The sequence below is a fragment of the Haliotis rubra genome, unplaced genomic scaffold, assembly GCF_003918875.1.
Source record: "Haliotis rubra isolate DU_JTF1 unplaced genomic scaffold, ASM391887v1 Scf2403, whole genome shotgun sequence".
NCBI lineage: Eukaryota > Metazoa > Mollusca > Gastropoda > Lepetellida > Haliotidae > Haliotis > Haliotis rubra.
The window spans coordinates 3,885-22,490 of record NW_025766452.1 but is presented as its reverse complement, the minus strand read 5'-3'; the positions used below and the strand labels follow the sequence as shown (position 1 = coordinate 22,490).

At 42.4% G+C, this 18,606-nt stretch overlaps 2 protein-coding genes across 2 annotated transcripts; both read left to right on the top strand.

The window, feature by feature from the left end:
• The first annotated feature begins 912 nt into the window (after nt 1-912).
• Nucleotides 913-3,812, top strand: LOC124278732 (toll-like receptor 2 type-2). The gene has a single exon (XM_046714498.1). The coding sequence runs from the start codon at nt 1,995-1,997 to the stop codon at nt 2,634-2,636; it is 642 nt and encodes a 213-aa protein (XP_046570454.1). The 5' UTR covers nt 913-1,994; the 3' UTR covers nt 2,637-3,812.
• Nucleotides 3,813-15,939: 12,127 nt separating this feature from the next.
• On the top strand, nt 15,940-18,055 carry LOC124278731 (toll-like receptor 3). The gene has a single exon (XM_046714497.1). The coding sequence runs from the start codon at nt 15,941-15,943 to the stop codon at nt 18,053-18,055; it is 2,115 nt and encodes a 704-aa protein (XP_046570453.1). The 5' UTR covers nt 15,940.
• Nucleotides 18,056-18,606: the final 551 nt, after the last annotated feature.

Here is an 18,606-nt window from a genome sequence, read left to right as displayed (position 1 = left end):
TAAGTCCTTAAACCGACCCCTCCCCTTCTCCTTCCGGCTCCGCCAATGCAAAACATTAACTTCAGTGACATTTTCAATTATCAAAGAGGAAGGGGTAGGGTGTGTGTGTTTGTGTGTGTTCAGACTCCCAGAACACACACATACCCACACCACCTCCGCCAATGCTTTAGTCTATGAACACTTTGTACAAAATACGTGTAAAAATAATAATGTGTCCATTTATATAGCGCCATACTCCACACCAGGTATACTCATAGCACTAACAATGAATAGCACAGCACATTATTAATTTCGTGAATTTGCCTGAACCCTATCTGACTTTGGCCCAAGTGTTAAACGTCTAATATCTACATTATTTCGGGCTTCCCTTATACTGTAATATGGCACGCCGTGATTATTGAATACTGTTCAGAACAGCCCATCCAGCAACTCAGTGATCTCAGTAAACGCCTGCACCCGTATCACAACGTATTCCCTGACGTTTATATTTCAAAAACGTCTTGTTCGATAGTTTATTTTTCTGTATTTCAGAAGCCATATGGGAATGTCATCCCTCTGCCAACTTCTCCTCGTCCTTCTGCTGGTGACGCTGACATCTACAGTACGCCGCGGTAACTGTGGCAACAGCTGGTGCAGCTGTAACAATATCACCAAACAAGCAACATGCAAAGGTCACGGAAGGAAACTTACATATATTCCAAGGCTACCACAGTTCATAACTGACCTGGATTTCTCTAGCAACTTTCTTCAAAACATTTCCTCAGAAACGTTCAGAAACATTCAATCATTCAAGTTGAAAAGGTTAAGTCTGACATCAAACACGATAACAAGAATGTCCGCCGACTCATTTATTCATCTAACTACATGATGGAAACAATTTCTCAGAAAGGTGTTTAGCAGAACCAATCCCAACTTTGAGCCATCTTCCACTTGCAAAATTATCACTATGTAGACTAAAGTTGAATGATTCACGCATCTTTCAGCGATTATACAGCCGTACAATGAGGTATCTGGACCTAGACAGAAACGAGTTTGAAAGTTATAACCAGGCTGACTGTAGCGGCCTCTTCAACATCCAGAATTTATCACTGGCTTATAACTTTATCCGTGAAGTAGCTCTGGCGTACGCCCCATCGTTACTCTCCTTGACTCTGAAAGACAACTATATTTCCAGGTTTCCTAATTTTTGTAGGACGAATGGGTCCTATTTCCCGAGCCTTAAATCTCTGAAGTTGGATCATAATCACTTATACACGCCAATTGAGGGTCGTTACATTCAGTGCTTAAAGAATTTGTCAGTTTTCACCATTAACAGCAATGTTCAGATTCCGGAGATAAAGTCAAATTCATTCTCGGAAATGCCTTCGCTAACTAACGTAATCCTCAAGAATGTAGGAGGTGGCTCCCTTTATATAGACCAGTATGCTTTCAACAACAGTAAAATACAATACATATCTTTGGAATCAAGTGGTATAAACTTCACGACTCATGTGCACAAAGACGCATTCAAAGGATGCCCCAATATACAGTCAGTTGATGTTTCTTATAATAAACTCTCACACACATCCGACCAGGACCTAACTGACTGGTTTGGACACTTAAAAACATTAACAGGAATTGGTCTTGGGAACTGTGGATTGTTATCGTTTCAACGTTTATTTCAGTTTCCTTGCACAACTTGCAATACATGAAACTGTATCGGAATGGCATTGACGAGTTTCCCGTTGGTAGCCTGACACCTTTGAAGAATCTTACCCATATCTGGCTAGCGAGCAACTGATTAGCCAGAATAGATGAACGCGTCTTCACCTCCGAAGTCCAACAAAAGCTTGAGATTGCTGATTTTATGTACAACCCTTTTGCATGTAACTGTGAACTCCTCTGGTTCCTGAACTGGATAAAGTCGGACCGTAAGAAGTTCAAATACTATCCGGAGAATTACGTGTGTTCCAGTCCTGGGGAAATGAGAGGCAGAGTACTCTCAAAAAGTAATAATGCCTAAACAGTCTTGCCTCCTCCCTTTCCCTGCTATCTTTGTCTTAATTGGTGTGTGTGGGATATGCTTCTTTGTCCTCATCTCGGGGTCTGTTGCATACAGGTATCGATGGCACATTCGATTTTTTATGTACCAGAGAAGATACCAGACGGGGGAATTCCAGCGACTTGACAACGTAGAGAATATATATGATGCTTATGTAATATATAGTTTGGAAGACATCAGATGGATAAAGAACAAACTCATTCCAAAAGCCGAGGAAACTCATGGATCCAAACTGTACATTCGTGACCGAGACTCTTTGGCTGGTCTCCCTATCGTCGATAATGTTGTTAATAATCTGAATGTAAGTAAAACCATCCTGATTCTTCTGTCTAACGCCATGGCCCGAGATGAACAGTGTCAGTTCGAGCTGATGTTTGTCCAGAGGCACCTGGAAGGGGAGAGAAATCCCATCATCCTGGTGCTGCTGGAGGAGGTTCAGTTGGCCCACCTGACTCAGTCAGTGTATGCCCTGGTCAGAATGCATCCCTTTATCCTCTGGGGAGACGAGGAGGATGCCAGAAGATTCTTTTGGGATCGCTTATTTTTATCACTTAATCCTCAGCGTGGAGTGAGGACAGATGTCGTTGATGCTTAAGTTGTTGACTGTGACACACTGGATCAGTCACGGCTTCTTTTTGGATCGCTTATTGTCATCACTGGACAATGGACGAAAAGTCAGACCAGAGGCTGGACATGGTCAACACCTCTCAGGAAATGTCAGTTCATTCTTTGTTGTGAAAAGGTGTAGAACTCAATGACTTTTACATTCGTGACCAATTCGTGTTATTCCGGGACAAGCCAAATAGCGACGTCTTCTTAGAGGATACAGAAAGGGGCAAATGGTGACGTATGTGACTTTTAGTTTGGTTTATCACTGATGTCAACAATTTCCCGGTATCAAAGTGGCATTGCTTGATACATGGTCAGGTGTGAAGGTTGTAGATGTGGTGGTGGGTGGTTTTGTACACAATGCCCAGGTCCCAAAATCAGTCGAAATTAAGCAACGTTGGTCATGGAGAGTCCTTGTGTGGGTAACCGTGTTTGGCAGCTTGACTCCTGAGAGTTTTATGACTTCATTCCTCCCCTACAACGAGGGAGACGTGACACATGTGGTCTCACCTTAGGCAAGCGAGCCTTTGTTCACCCAGCAGTGAATGGGTACCCGGTGGGATAAGTCATGATTATTAACATTCTGGCAACCTGGGTCTACAAGGGTAATAGTGTCCATTATGTTGGATTCGAACTAAAACATCGAAAACCAATCCCTATATTGAAGTATGTACATGACATGCCTCCTGACATTATCTACACAGCTACTTAGAGTATTGATTAGGATGATGCATGCTTCATTATCTGCTGTACCATGTATGAAGTCACCGCATGTTGTTGACGTGTTACCAGTTCATTTTGACAGACTGGATGATTGGCGGATTCAGTGGTGATGTCAAGGTGAACTTTCGGACTGATCAATAAACAATGAGTTTGGGACAGTGGAGTTAAGAGAATTACACTTGTGCTGTATGTAAGCATGTCATTCTGAACTCCGGTTAAAGCGAAACACTGTAAAAGCCCGAATACCGGGTTCTTACTCTGACACATTGAACGAGTGTGAGTGTTATTTCCTGTACATATATATTTGAGTACCTCAGGTCTCAGTTTCCTGAATTATACTGTACAATATCTCGAGATTAAGACCAAGGAAATAGTTTCGCTGTTTCTATCGCACTATTGCAGTTTAATGTAATTGCTTCAATACATTTCACATTTTAAAGAAGACTCGAAAGCGTCAAAATGTAGGATAATAACCCTTGTGATGAAAGTTTCACTTTGTGAAAACACTTGCTGTGTCACAACAATATCGTGGGAACACACGGAAGGCGAAACTGGAAATTATTGACAATAGAAACTTAAGCCTTTCATGGAATCTAACAATGGACAAGTTATCCATTTAACTTTCTGTGAACTTGTAATATACTCAGCAGCAAAAAAACGTCAGTACGAATTCAAAATTAAATAGGCACTGTAATCAAATCATTACAGAAATGGACATAATGAGCGGATCAAAAACGTTTTTTGTGTACAATATCTTGAACGTTTGCAATCCAGACTCTTGACTTCAGTATCTAGTGTGACCACCACGAGCGGCAATAACTGCAGAACAGCGTCTATGCATGGAGTGCACCAAACGATTGATGAAGGCCATTGGCACCTTTAACCATACACTGAGAAAGGCCTGGCGCAATAAATCGGCTGTGTTCGACCTTGGTTTGACATTATTCAATCTCCTCTGAATTTCATCCCAAAGATGTTCAATTGGGTTTAAATCAGGACTAAGGGCTGGCCACTGCATACTGTTGACACCCTTCTGCTGTAGGAAGTCCCGTGTAGCTCTGCCAGCATGGGCCCGGGCGTTATTATGCTGGAAAATGTTGTTCCGGTGACATGCGAAATGTGGTATGACGTGGGGTCTGAGAGCTTGGTCGATGTAGCGCACAGCTGTGATGGCGCCTCCTCTCCCTGGACCAAGTTTCTGGAACACCACAGGACCCACTCTCTGGTTCAGGCCTGTTCCACCCCATACCATGATACTTGCACCTCCCAATGAGTCTCTTTCCATAACACATTGGTCTGAGTAACGCTGGCCACGTCGTCGCCATATTCTTGTTCTGCCTTCTGCAGATGATACCCAGTACCGACTCTCATCTGTGAACATTTGCCTCCATTGCCTGTATCGCCAGTTTTGGTGTTGGAGGGCAAACTGTAGACGTTCACGCAGATGACGAGGGGTAAGGATAGGTCCATGGTATGCGTAAGGTCTACGGCAATGGAGGTTCCCGCTGTTAAGACGTCGGCTTACTGTATCAGTACTGATTGGTCTTCCGTGTCTTCCCACTATCTGGCGTGCTGTTTCGCATGCCTGCATGAAGGGATTCTGTACATGCTGTCGCACAACATGGCGGTCTTGTCTTGTGGTCACCCTTGGTCTGCCAGTACGGGGACGATCATTTGTGGTGTTGATTGTCTGGAAACGTTGCTGCCGCCAGTAGATGTTCCGAACGTTGACCTGGAAGTGATTGGCAACGGCTTGTGCAGTGTGACCAGCTTCACAAACCGAAACATGAGTCTCATTAACCTATTCAGACAATGACTTACTTTTCAGCAGATCCGAATTTGCTCGTGTGAAAGTGAAAATAGACATAACAAACAACTATGGTTACACTGAATCCAATTCCTTGTTTCATAAGAAAATTATATTTACAAATGAATTTTAATTTTAAACTTTAATAACTTCGTATTTCTATATATTTTATGGCGAGGTGTAGGCAGCATGACCTTAACTTCTACGTCACAGACTGCCCCAGGTTGATGAGGTAGTAAAATGATTCGCATTGCATCTGGCTCACTGGTTACACCTGTTATGTACCTTATGCGCTTATTCAGTGTAGTTCTGCAACGCACAATGTGACTGATATAATATCAAGTCCGTACCCGACTGCCAAACTTTTCTAGCGGCAGAGCCTCGTTTTGAGATTTCCACGATTTCCAGGTTTTTGTTCGCCGGAGCTCGCTGTACGACAGAGCACGCTACATGTTTGCAAGGATTATAAGGAGTGTAATGTTGCAATATACAAGTGCTTAGATGTATCAAATAATACTGATTAATATGTATGTATCCAGTTAAATGAATTGGTCTCAAACTTCTGGACTGGTTATTGTACTAAGTTGCGCAATAGGACGGAACCAAGTCAACAGGAAACGAGACGGTTGTGTTATCAACGTTTTGACTTGGTCTTCCTAGCGCCTGGTTCCTCTGAGCTGTCGTGAGTCGCGGCATCCTTCTGACGTTGTAATGTGAATGTTTTAACCAGGTTTGGGGGGTGCATTTTATAGGGCTGGTCCTTGCGAACAGCACGTGCAGCATGCGTTGCAAGGAAAACACCGTACCATCTCCGAGATCAGGTTGAGACCATTTCCTGGGTTCCATTCTGAGTTTGGGAAGGAATGTCTTTGCTCAGGTAAAGTTGGAGATGTTGGCAAAAATATACAATCAAAACATTAAATGAGTTAACAGTTATCCGTTTCTGTGGAGGAAAATTCCAAACTGACGTTTCTTTTGCTGCTTAGTATGTTTCTTTATTGAAATTATCATTTAATTTTTTTATTTTTTTTTTCAGTGCGTGAGACACTCAGTTTAAAAATATGCGTATCAATGTCACAGCATAGAAAAAAAACATTTCGTGCTTTGATTACTTATATAATTAGTTGATAGATTGATATTGTCACACACGAGAGATCCGTGAAGGTAGAACTGATCTTCAGCAGCCCATGCTTGTCGTAAGAGGTGACTTACGGGATCGGGTGGTCAGGCTCGCTGACTCGGTTGACACATGTCATCGGTTCCCAATTGCGTAGATCGATGCTCATGCTGTTGATCACTGGATTGTCTGGTCCAGATTCGTTTATTTACAGACCGCCGCCATATAGCTGGAATATTTCCGAGTCCGGCGTAAAACTAAACTCACTCACTCACTCATACACAAGATGTTACATGTTTACTTGCCATGCTATAGAAATTGACCTCTTTCGCCTAGATCTTCGATAAAACAGTCCGTCTATTCCACACACAAATAAAACTGTAAGAATAATTACACAATTCTGTTCAGAACCTCTGCTGAAGAACGACAAGGAAGATTCCGATTATTTCACAAATATGTGTTTATTGGTTACAATCAAACAGTGATGACGAATGGTGTTCGCTAGAGTGGCAGAGTACCTTGACCCATCAGCTTCACACCTGTCGTAAACATGCAGTTGTAAGGGAACGCGTGGTACAGAAAAATAGGAACTTTTATTTGACATTGACTATATTGCTCAACATTGTGATTCTGAACTCTTCGTTGTTTTCACATTCAATATAACAAGTGACCGCCTCCGTGGTGTAGTGGTTCGAGCGTCCGCCCGGAGAGCGGAAGGTCGCGGGTTCGATCCCCCACTGCGTCATACCAAAAGACGTTAAAATATGGTACTTGTTGGTCCCTGCCTGGCGCTCGGCATTAATTGGTACAACAAAGACTGGTCGGCTCGGAGTCAGTATAATGTGTCTGAGTTGGGTATTCATGCTTCACTGCGGTATGGTATCTCAGTGGGCTAGCACTATAAAGCCAGCTTAAGTCTGGGCTAGTACAAGCAGTCGCACATACACATACACACGCATGCACGTCGTCATATGAGCGAAATATTCTCAAGCACGACGTAAAACCCAATTTCACCTCACCTCACATTATAACAAGCAACAACGTTGAAGCGGCCATAAAATCCCGAGCTTTTGTAGTGGTATACCGCCACAAGATTATCCCCCTTTGTACGTTACCCATAAAGATCAGGCATTCAACTGGTCCTCGGTAACCCATTCCTGTCGTAAGAGGCGACCAACGGGATCGGTTGGATCAGACTCGCTGACTCGGTTGACACATGTCATCGTATCCAAGTTGTGTAGATCGATGTTGATCACTGGATTCATCACCAAATTTCAGTGATCCATGCATATAATTTTCAGCAATATTTTACATTCTACGTCAGATGGAATCTGTTTTGGTATTTGTGCATACTGGCCATTCACAGGCGTTGGCGCACTGGATAGATTTTTCTGCTTTTGGTCTTATAACCATTTGAAGTTGATGTATGTCGTGGTTCATAAAACAAATCAGAAGCATCTTATCAATTTGGCTGAATCTATTGGGTCGAGACTGTGTTTTATTATTGTTGGCGTTCCTAGAAAAACGTAAGCACGTCCTTCCTGATGAACTGCAACTCACACCATTCGCATAAACAATAGTGATTGAGTGAGTATGGTTTTACGCCGCTTTTAGCAATATTCCAGCAATATCACGGCGGGAGACACCAGAAATGGGCAGTGGAAGTACATACAACAATTAGGCGTTGATGAATTCATTCCCCGGACCAGTTCGGGTGATGCAAGTATGAATATACCAAATGCATTCTTGACCCTTTTTCATTTAATAGCTATTGTTTAACACTATTTGTCAGAGGTATTGCAAGCCAGAGATGTGGTCAAAATATGACCAGCTAAGCACATGATTATTGCTGACCGAAGCAGATTGTTAGTCGTTCATCTGCCTTTAAAATCAGACAGGACAGGCAAGCAAAGAGAGAGCCGGCAGATAGCGGGAAGAGCGCGGAAAGACCAGCAGAAGGCAAGTCAGGGACAAGGAGGGAAGATCACTGACCAGCCAATCCAGCCCATCTGCTGTCTAAGTGTAAGCCTGACCTTGAGGCCTTCCCCTAATAGTAGCACGGTTCTTTGTTTTAGTCATTCCAATGTATTATGTAAATTACCTTTCCAAGTACGTGTGTACATGTATATGCTGGGTTGCAGGATGTGGAAGAGGTATCAAAAGGTATCAGTACACTTTCTTTTTTCCTTCAGTACTGAGCACAAGATGTTATTATAAAGGAAATACGTTTGCAGAGAAGCCAAGGGAGAGAGTGTACGAGGATCGTGCGACCCAGGAGGCAGAAAGAAGGGAGGACCACGGCCAAGATCATCCACCTAGACGCCAGTCAGCACCAAGCGGATGACAAGCATTGTAGTACACTTCAGGAGAGCATCTCCGACCCATGGGAGCACACTTAGGGGACTGTGACAGTTTTGTTAAATTCCTGTTTTGGAACATTTCTGGGATTTTAGAAAACATAAAGGAGAGTGACTTTTGTACTAATGTGTATATTCAGTCCTGCGGTGTAGTTGGAGATACAAACATGTGGAGTAATGATTCAGATTTAGAAACTTTTTATACAGATTTTCAAATTATGAATAAATTTTAATGCGAGAACCGATAGAACATCGGATTACGTTGAGGATGACATAACTGAGTATTTTGAGAACCACGATCATTCTTCGTAGGATTTCATTTCAGTTGATAAGATTGTAAAGAATCGTGGAGGATGCCTATTAGATTTAAGCTAGTTTTGAATAATCATTTTATGGATGGGAGGTGTAGTGAGTGAGTTGAGTTTTACGCCGCACTCAGCAATATTCCAGCTATATGGCGGTCTGTAAATAATCGAGTCAGGACCAGACAATCCAGTGATCAACAGCATGAGCATCCATCTGAACAATTGGGAACCGATGACATGTGTCAACCGAGTCAGCGAGCCTGACCACCCGATACCGTCTAATCTAATATTCTAACCCGAACCTTCACCGGTCGATGGGAGCTGAGTTCAGATGGAAATGTTGGTGACTTTACTTTCCTCTTTATGGACGGAGCTTGGGGTATTAACTTTATACTAGCTTCATCACTGATATTTGACAATGTTATGGATTTTGAAATAGAATTCTTCTCTGGGTCTTCTCACCTCCAACTAGCACTAACATTACGTGCGCTCCATACACGCCAGACGTCTTGACAAAGAAATCATATTTACACAAAACAAATTACACAAATTTAAAGATACTCTTTTGGCAGAAGCTATCTAAGATCTGCTTGACAAATCTGTCAACTGACAAAAATTGATGAGTGCTAATTAAACGGTAGATGACCTGTGTTCAGCTGTCTCAGAGAAAAACCCTGGGAAATCTGTCCAATTATCCAGATGTGATAATTCAGGCTGATTGTGACCACATGTCAAAGAAAGATGTAGGTTATTATATAAACTTACAAAATGCATCGATAAACATCCTTTTCAAGAATATAACAGTATCAGAAACAAGTATACAGATAACAGAAAACAACAACTTTGGGAAAACATTCTTAATGTCTCTCAAAAACTCTGGTCTGAAATAAAAAGATTAATGGGAAAACATAAGGACAATGATGCAGATATTGACGACTCGTATAACTGTTATTATGGTTTACAGATTAAGATGAAAATGCTGCAGAGAGGGCTCAGGTGATCCTGGCACAGTCAGACTGGTAAGGCTCATCATCAGCTCATGGCTCTTTCCCCCTCTACACGCAGTCCAGACAGCGAATGGGACTTCCCCGGGAAACGCTGCCTAGTCGAACCCACCAAGAACTTTCCGGAGAATATGTAGACTCCCCAACTATGCAGCCTTCTGCATTACCTCAGAGTGTTAGAAGGGTTGTACTCCAGGTGAGAACCCGGGCACTCTCCTGATCTGCGCCAAGAGATCAGGAGGTACCAAACCAAGGGCACCGAGAACAATGGGGAGCCTGACGACAATGTCCTTGGGATGCAAGCGAGAGATTTCAAAGGCGAGGTCCGCATATTTAGCATGCTTTTCCTGAATCCTGCCAGTCACATTGCTGTCAAAAGGGATAGAAAATTCAATGATATAAATAAATTCATTGGCTTTATCAAAAAGGACAAGATCAGGTTTGTTGGCTGGAATTCTTCTCAGGCTGTATATGGGCCGATTCCAGAGAAGTTTGAAAACATCATTTTCCATGACGCCCTGGACATGTTCAGGGTCGTACCATGGATGGACGTCGGAGTCAAAGCCACAGGCATGGCGGAGACGGTAGTGAAAGTAACGAGCCATGCCAACATGTCGTTTAAGATGTGCTGTTTGTGCCAATTAATGAAGGGCATCCACTAACAAGGTGTTGGACAGTCTCTGTGAATTCATTGCAAATTCGACAATTCATATTGATATTTTCTTTAAGAATCACATTTTGACGATTGCGAGTGGGAAGTGACTGGTCCTGAGCAGCAAAAAGAAAGCCCTCAGTTTCAAATTTAAGACCAGACGGCTTCTTCCAGGCGAAAGGGTTGGTGGGATTGCTATTCTGTTCCACGCACTGCATATGCATGTACACACGATGCAGTGGTTTCTCAGAAAGCTTCTCCACAAAAGACCGACTCTGGGCAGACTTGGTGAAGGACTGCAAGTGGTTTACTCCCATCGCTGTACCGTCCAGCAGTACGTCGCCATCAACAACATGAACATCAAACTAAAGATTGTGTGAAACAACTGTGGCACGCTTAAAATAGCTGTGAAATTCCTTGCTTTCATCATGTGTCTTCACATGTATCTCCAGATGATCGTCCGATAAATAAATATGTGCAAAAGTACACAATAAAATTCTATCATGAAGAGCCTCCACATTAATCAAACCCCGACCTCCAGAATTGATTGGCATGTATAAACGGTTAAGAGAAGAACGAGGGTGTGGGCTCTGTTATCAGACATGATCCTTCTAGTCAAGACTCTGGATGTCTTGTTTTTTCCAATCAACTACTCCAAAGGAATAGGAAAGGACTGGCACAGCCAAAGTATTGGTGGCTTTGACCTTGTTTCGAGAATTCAGCTCTGAACTCCAAATTTTCTTTAAGCGAGATTTTATACTCGGCCCGAGGTACGTCTGGAATCTGGGCATTCTGGAGCTTGTCTTGAACTTATATTCCAAGATAGGTGTAGGCCTGATCTTCCACAAGATGCTCAATAACTCCTCCCCCTCGTAACTTGACCGATCCATCTTTAGTTACTTTGCCACGTTTCAAATGAAGCGTATTACATTTGTCGACTCCAAATGTCATGCCAATATGATTATTTCAAAAATCTATTTTTATTCTTAAATATTTTTATAATCGGATCTGGACCAGACAATCCAGGGATCAACAGCACGAACATCGATCTATGCACTTGGGATACGATGATATCTGTCCACCGAGTCAGCGAACCTGACGATCCGATCCCGTTAGTCGCCTCTTACGACAAGCATGGGTTCCTGAAGATCAATTCTAACCCGGATCTTCATGGGTACTCTGATACTAAGATATATATCAACTATATATCAGTGATTGCATTTTCATGTATATTGTATTAATTGTATGCATTGAATCTACAATGTACTGAATGTACTGTAAACCTGTGGCTTTTCCAGTGGCAAATAATGATTGTTACATGGCGGAGTTAGTTATTGTGTAATAATGTACCAAGTGCATAATATTTTTTCTCTTTACATTCAGTAGGAGGCATTACATTTAGACTTCTGTGACATTTAGACACGGCCATGGAAGGTACTGCAATGTCCTACAGCCATATGGACCTTCTACCAATACGATCAGGGAGATTGAGTATCTTTTGGAGTCGTTTCCCTTGATACATAAGGGGCGCTAACTCCAGCCTCTCAACCTCACATTCCATCTCAAGCTGCAAGAAGACCAGGAATTGTTCAAGACATATCTCCATGTAGGGAGGGGACAGTGTATGTCTGTGATTCTGAAAGTTTCACATCACTACCTATAAGCCTAACCAGTTAGCTATTTAATGCAGTGCGCCGATGAAATCGGTGTACACAAAAAAAACTTCAATAGCCTCTGGTAACGGTAATATCAGAACAAAGTGTATCTCCTCACTCTCTGTTGCGAATTACCACGGTAAGTCAGTGTTCTCGGTTTTATACAATATCAAACAGGCCGATGTCGGTTGATATGTTTAAGTTACATGGCAGTCCCAGTATAATAAGCGGTTTACCTATATAAGAACAAACGGAACAGATTAACACATAGGTCAAATATAAACACACTTTAAAGAGTACTGAAGTCAGTGGCATATTCAAAAACAATTGCAAAAAACTTCAGTACACATTTTTCGACTTGAACCAGCTGCTCATCTGATAGTGACAAAGGTGTGCCCTTCATCCACTCAGTTTGACATGTTCGCATGGCAGGCTGCTGCAGTTGACCCTTTCTGTTTCAGGTTCAATTTATCTATTTTCATCAAGAGTGAGTGAGTGAGGAGCTGTTACCAATATTCCAGCAATATCACGGCGGGGGACACTAGAAATGGGCTTCACATTTTTGTCAAACCAAGGTGTTCGGCCAAGGTGTTCCTTAGCCGCGATCACAAAAATGTCTATTTGGTAGCACGGATAGTGTTCATAATACATGCAAACTGTGAAGAAGTATTGTGTGAGGACATTGTGATTTTGATGTTTAGGAGGTGTAAGAAAATTTAAGATTCAAACTGTTGTTGGTGTACGTATTTGAGTATGTGGAGTGAGTGGGTGAACAAATATTTAACGTCACATCGGCAGTATTTCATGACGAAAACATATTTGACGTTGAAATGGAATACGTGTATATTAACTTGTCGTTTAAGGACAGTAAAAGAACTAAACTATCACAGTTGGAATTAAAACTAGCATGTTAAGTTCAGAATAATAGCACTATTTGGACAATACATAACACAAAAACATCGCCAACAACTGAGATCACCATACTTGGGTCCATAAGGACGTACAGTACCTTTGCTACCTGCATGGACCCTAAAATGACATTAATACTATAAAAAGGTTGACAGATCAATATGTACTTTTAATGTTTTGGGATTTACGTACCCACTCAAGGGGACAATAATTTTACAATAGCTTAATCCCTTTGAGGATACAGCCACTAACAATTTCAGTTACTAATTTATTGTACCAATTTTAATATACCATTGATCTATTTACAAAACACATTATTCAAAAGTTTCCTGATTATTCTATTTCTTTAAAAAAACAATTATTAAATGATAATTTACAGTATAAAAATATCCTGAGTTGTTTTGACACTGAAATATTTGTCCCCTGTGAAGTGAGTGGTGGTACTAAACAAAATGGCGAAGATGTGAACAATCACAAGTGAAGGCTAGTTCAGCAGCAAGCTGCGGGATGTACATGTGCGAGACTGTGGACTGTGCTCGGATAACATGCGCTGCAAGAGGAACTAAGAGGTGATTAAATGCAGGTGTAAACAGATACCTTCGTATGTAGTGAGTGTGAATTCTGTAAGGTAAATAATAACATCGACTTAACTGTAATTATATCACGGGAAACGCTCAATAACTCAAAGGGAATTTTTCTAATGTGAGCGCGTGACACCAGATGGCGACATTCACGTCCCGGCCAGGGAATCCCAGTGTTGACCCAACTATCGCGGGGTTTCTATCGCAACTTCCCAGTTACTCAGCCTGTCACAAATGTTCATCTCGATAATGACACCATGAGTCATCCTGTTACGTGCACCCTCAATGTTTCCCAGAATTAGTCAAGGGTATAGTATACTGCGAGTGGAATCTGTGAATTGCTGTCGTTTGTAGATAAGCAGTGGATGACACATGAAAGAGACATGACGTGGAAAATGTGAGTTTGGCAATTGCTGTTCATATTCTGATTTCTCTCTTCTGGAGTGAATTATATATTTTGTTATAAATCATTTCAGAGTTGTGACGTTAAATTCATAGAGAGAAATGTTTGGTGACTGAACGCTGGGTGTCCGTGTCACCACATTTGACATGAACAACGTCACGTAAATACAATTTACTTGAACACACATTTCACAATGTGCTGACACATCCAGTCTACAGAAATCACCCCATTGCGACAAATACCAGTTAAATCACGGAAACTAAGCTTGAATCCTGTTGGGCGGTGAGGTAGCCTAGTTGTTAAAGCGTTCGAGCGTCTCGCCGGACACCCGGGTTCGATTCCCCACATGGGTACAATGTGTGAAGACCATTTCTGGTGTCCCCACCATGAAATTGCTGGATTATTGCTAAAAGTGGCGTAAAACTATACTCACTCACTATTAGATATTAGATTGCACGCTGTAAGAGGATATCTAAGTGTCCTGGGTGCTGTTGTACAAAACAACACAAAGGAAAGGTTTTCACAACACGATCTCACACCCACCTGCTCATGTGTCAACCTACCTTTCTTTTACCTTCGCAGCTGACCACAACAGCACCAACCTACCACTTACTTTGCATCTGCTGACCTTAATACACACGCACACACGCACACACGCACACACACGTGCCGTACAACGAGCTTATAACACATTCATACATGTATTACAGGTCTTGCCAGGACCACTCAGGTCCTCTTCACGAATGTGACTCATAATATATTACTTTGATGTATTCTGCTATTTCACAACCACTTGTCATTGTTGACTGTCTACTGTAGTCCCATGTTATTGTGACTGACGGAAACATTTATCGACAAATGCATATCAGTTAATGGCGACGGCGGTTTGTGAATCATTGAGTCTCATAACTGTCAGTTCTCGTAAGCATGCATCTGCGCATACCTTGAGATGAATTAACCAAGTCAGCGAACCATTGATGTTCAGAACACCCGATCTTGTAAATCCCACGTCATGCTGAAGAGCAGCTCGGTGTTTTAAAAACACAACTTCTAGTGAGGTCACTGGGGCAAGAAACTTTTTTGTTTGTGTGCTGATCCGCCCTTTGGAACGCGTGACCTTCGGAACGTTTCCGTGCGAGCTTACCGACTCAGTTATGTCCACATCGTTGGTGCAGATTACCTGGTCATGCCTAACACGTTGTGGCAATGCATGGAAAGGGTTGAGCAGATGAGAGTCACTTGGACATTTCTTAAGTCCTTAAACCGACCCCTCCCCTCCTCCTTCCGGCTCCGCCAATGCAAAACATTTACTTCAGTGACATTTTCAATTATCAAAGAGGAGGGGGAGGGGGGGATGTTCAGACCCCCAGAACACACACATACCCACCCCACCTCCGCCAATGCTTTAGTCTATGAACACTTTGTACAAAATAAGTGTAAAACTAATAATGGGTCCATTTATATAGCGCCACACTCCACACCAGGTATACTCATAGCACTAACAATGAATAGCACAGCACATTATTAATTTCGTGAATTTGCCTGAACCCTATCTGACTTGGGCCCAAGTGTTAAACGTCTAATATCTACATTATTTCGGGCTTCCCTTCCACTGTAATATGGCCCACCGTGATTCTTGAATACTGCACAGAACAGCCCATCCAGCAACTCAGTGATCTTGGTAAACACCTGCACCCGTATCACAACGTATTCCCTGACGTTCATATTTCAAAAACGTCTTGTTCGATAGTTTATTTTTCTGTATTTCAGAAGCCATATGGGAATGTCATCCCTCTGCCAACTTCTCCTCGTCCTTCTGCTGGTGACGCTGACATCTACAGCACGCCGCGGTAACTGTGGCAACAGCTGGTGCAGCTGTAACAATATCACCAAACAAGCAACATGCAAAGGTCACGGAAGGAAACTTACATATATTCCAAGGCTACCACAGTTCATAACTGACTTGGATTTCTCTAGCAACTTTCTTCCAAACATTTCCTCAGAAACGTTCAGAAACATTCAATCATTCAAGTTGAAAAGGTTAAGTCTGACATCAAACACGATAACAAGAATGTCCGCCGACTCATTTATTCATCTAACTACATTAACAGAGTTGAGTCTTGATGGAAACAATTTCTCAGAAAGGTGTTTAGCAGAAACATTCCCAACTTTGAGCCGTCTTCCTCTTGCAAAATTATCACTATGTAGACTAAAGTTGAATGATTCACGCATCTTTCAGCGGTTATACAGCCGTACAATGAAGTATCTGGACCTAGACAGAAACGAGTTTGAAAGTTATAACCAGGCTGACTGTAGCGGCCTCTTCAACATCCAAAATGTATCACTGGATTATAACTTTATCCGTGAAGTAACTCTGGCGTACGCCCCATCGTTACTCTCCTTGACTCTGAAAGACAACTATATTTCCAGGTTTCCTAATTTTTGTAGGACGAATGGGTCCTATTTCCCGAGCCTTAAATCTCTGAAGTTGGATCATAATCACTTATACACGCCAATTGAGGGTCGTTACATTCAGTGCTTAAAGAATTTGTCAGTTTTCACTATTAACAGCAATGTTCAGATTCCGGAGATAAAGTCAAATTCATTCTCGGAAATGCCCTCGCTAACTAACGTAATCCTCAAGAATGTAGGAGGTGGCTCCCTTTATATAGACCAGTATGCTTTCAACAACAGTAAAATAGAATACATATCTTTGGAATCAAGTGGTATAAACTTCACGACTCATGTGCACAAAGACGCATTCAAAGGATGCTCCAATCTACAGTCAGTTGATGTTTCTTATAATAAACTCTCACATACATCCGACCAGGACCTAACTGACTGGTTTGGACACTTAAAATCATTAACAGGAATTGGTCTTGGGAGCTGTGGATTGTTATCGTTTCCAAACTTTATTTCAGTTTCCTTGCACAACTTGCAATACATGAAACTGTATCGGAATAGCATTGACGAGTTTCCCGTTGGTAGCCTGACACCTTTGAAGAATCTTACCCATATCTGGGTAGCGAGTAACCGATTAGCCAGAATAGATGAACGCGTCTTCACCTCCGAAGTCCAACAAAAGCTTGAGATTGCTGATTTTATGTACAACCCTTTTGCATGTAACTGTGAACTCCTCTGGTTCCTGAACTGGATAAAGTCGGATCGTAAGAAGTTCAAATACTATCCGGAGAGGTACGTGTGTTCCAGTCCTGGGGAAATGAGAGGCAGAGTACTCTCCAAAGTAAATATGCCTAAACAGTCTTGCCTCCTCCCTTTCCCTGCTATATTTGTCCTAATTGGTGTGTGTGGGATATGCTTCTTTGTCCTCATCTCGGGGTCTGTTGCATACAGGTATCGATGGCACATTCGGCATTATATGTACCAGAGAAGATACCAGAGGGGGGAATTCCAGCGACTTGACAACGTAGATATTATATATGATGCTTATGTAATATATAGTTTGGAGGACATCAGATGGATAAAGAACGAACTCATTCCAAAAGCCGAGGAAACTCATGGATCCAAACTGTACATTCGTGACCGAGACTCTTTGGCTGGTCTCCCTATCGTCGATAATGTTGTTAATAATCTGAATGTAAGTAAAACCATCCTGATTCTTCTGTCTAACGCCATGGCCCGAGATGAACAGTGTCAGTTCGAGCTGATGTTTGTCCAGAGACACCTGGAAGGGGAGAGGAATCCCATCATCCTGGTGCTGCTGGAGGAGGTTCAGGTGGCCCACCTGACTCAGTCAGTGTACGCCCTGGTCAGAATGCATCCCTTTATCCCCTGGGGAGACGAGGAGGATGCCAGAAGATTATTTTGGGATCGCTTATTTTTATCACTTAATCCTGAGCGCAGAGGGCGGCCAAATGTCGTTGATGGTTAAGTTTTTGACTGTGACACACTGGATCAGTCGCGGCTTCTTTTTGGATCGCTTAATTGCTATCATTGGACAATGGATGAAAAGTCAGACCAGAGGTTGGACACGGTCAACACCACCCAGGAAATGTCAGTTCATTCTTTGTTGTGAAAAGGTGAAGAACTCAATGACTTTTACATTCGTGATCAACTCGTGTGATTCCGGGACAAGCGGAATAGCGATGTCTTCTTAGAGGATACGGAAAATGTGGCAAGTGGTAATGAATGTGACTTTTAGTTTGGTTTATCACTGATGTGAACAATTTCCCGTTATCACAATGGCGTTGCTTGATACACCGTCAGTTGTGTAGGTTGTAGATGTGGTGGTGGGTGGTTTTGTGCATAAAGCCCAGGTCCAAAATCAGTTGAAATTAAGCACCATTGGTCATGGAGAGTCCTTGCGTGGATAACCGTGTTTGGCAGCTTGACTCCTGAGAGTTTCCATGACTTCAGTCCTGTCCCACGACGAGGGAGACGTGACACATGTGGTCTAACCTTAGGAATGCGAGCCTTTGTTCA

What these genes read in the sequence shown, in the direction of transcription:
- LOC124278732 (XM_046714498.1), top strand. Translation starts at nt 1,995, where the DNA reads ATGCCTAAACAGTCTTGCCTCCTCCCTTTCCCTGCTATCTTTGTCTTA.
- LOC124278731 (XM_046714497.1), top strand. Translation starts at nt 15,941, where the DNA reads ATGGGAATGTCATCCCTCTGCCAACTTCTCCTCGTCCTTCTGCTGGTG.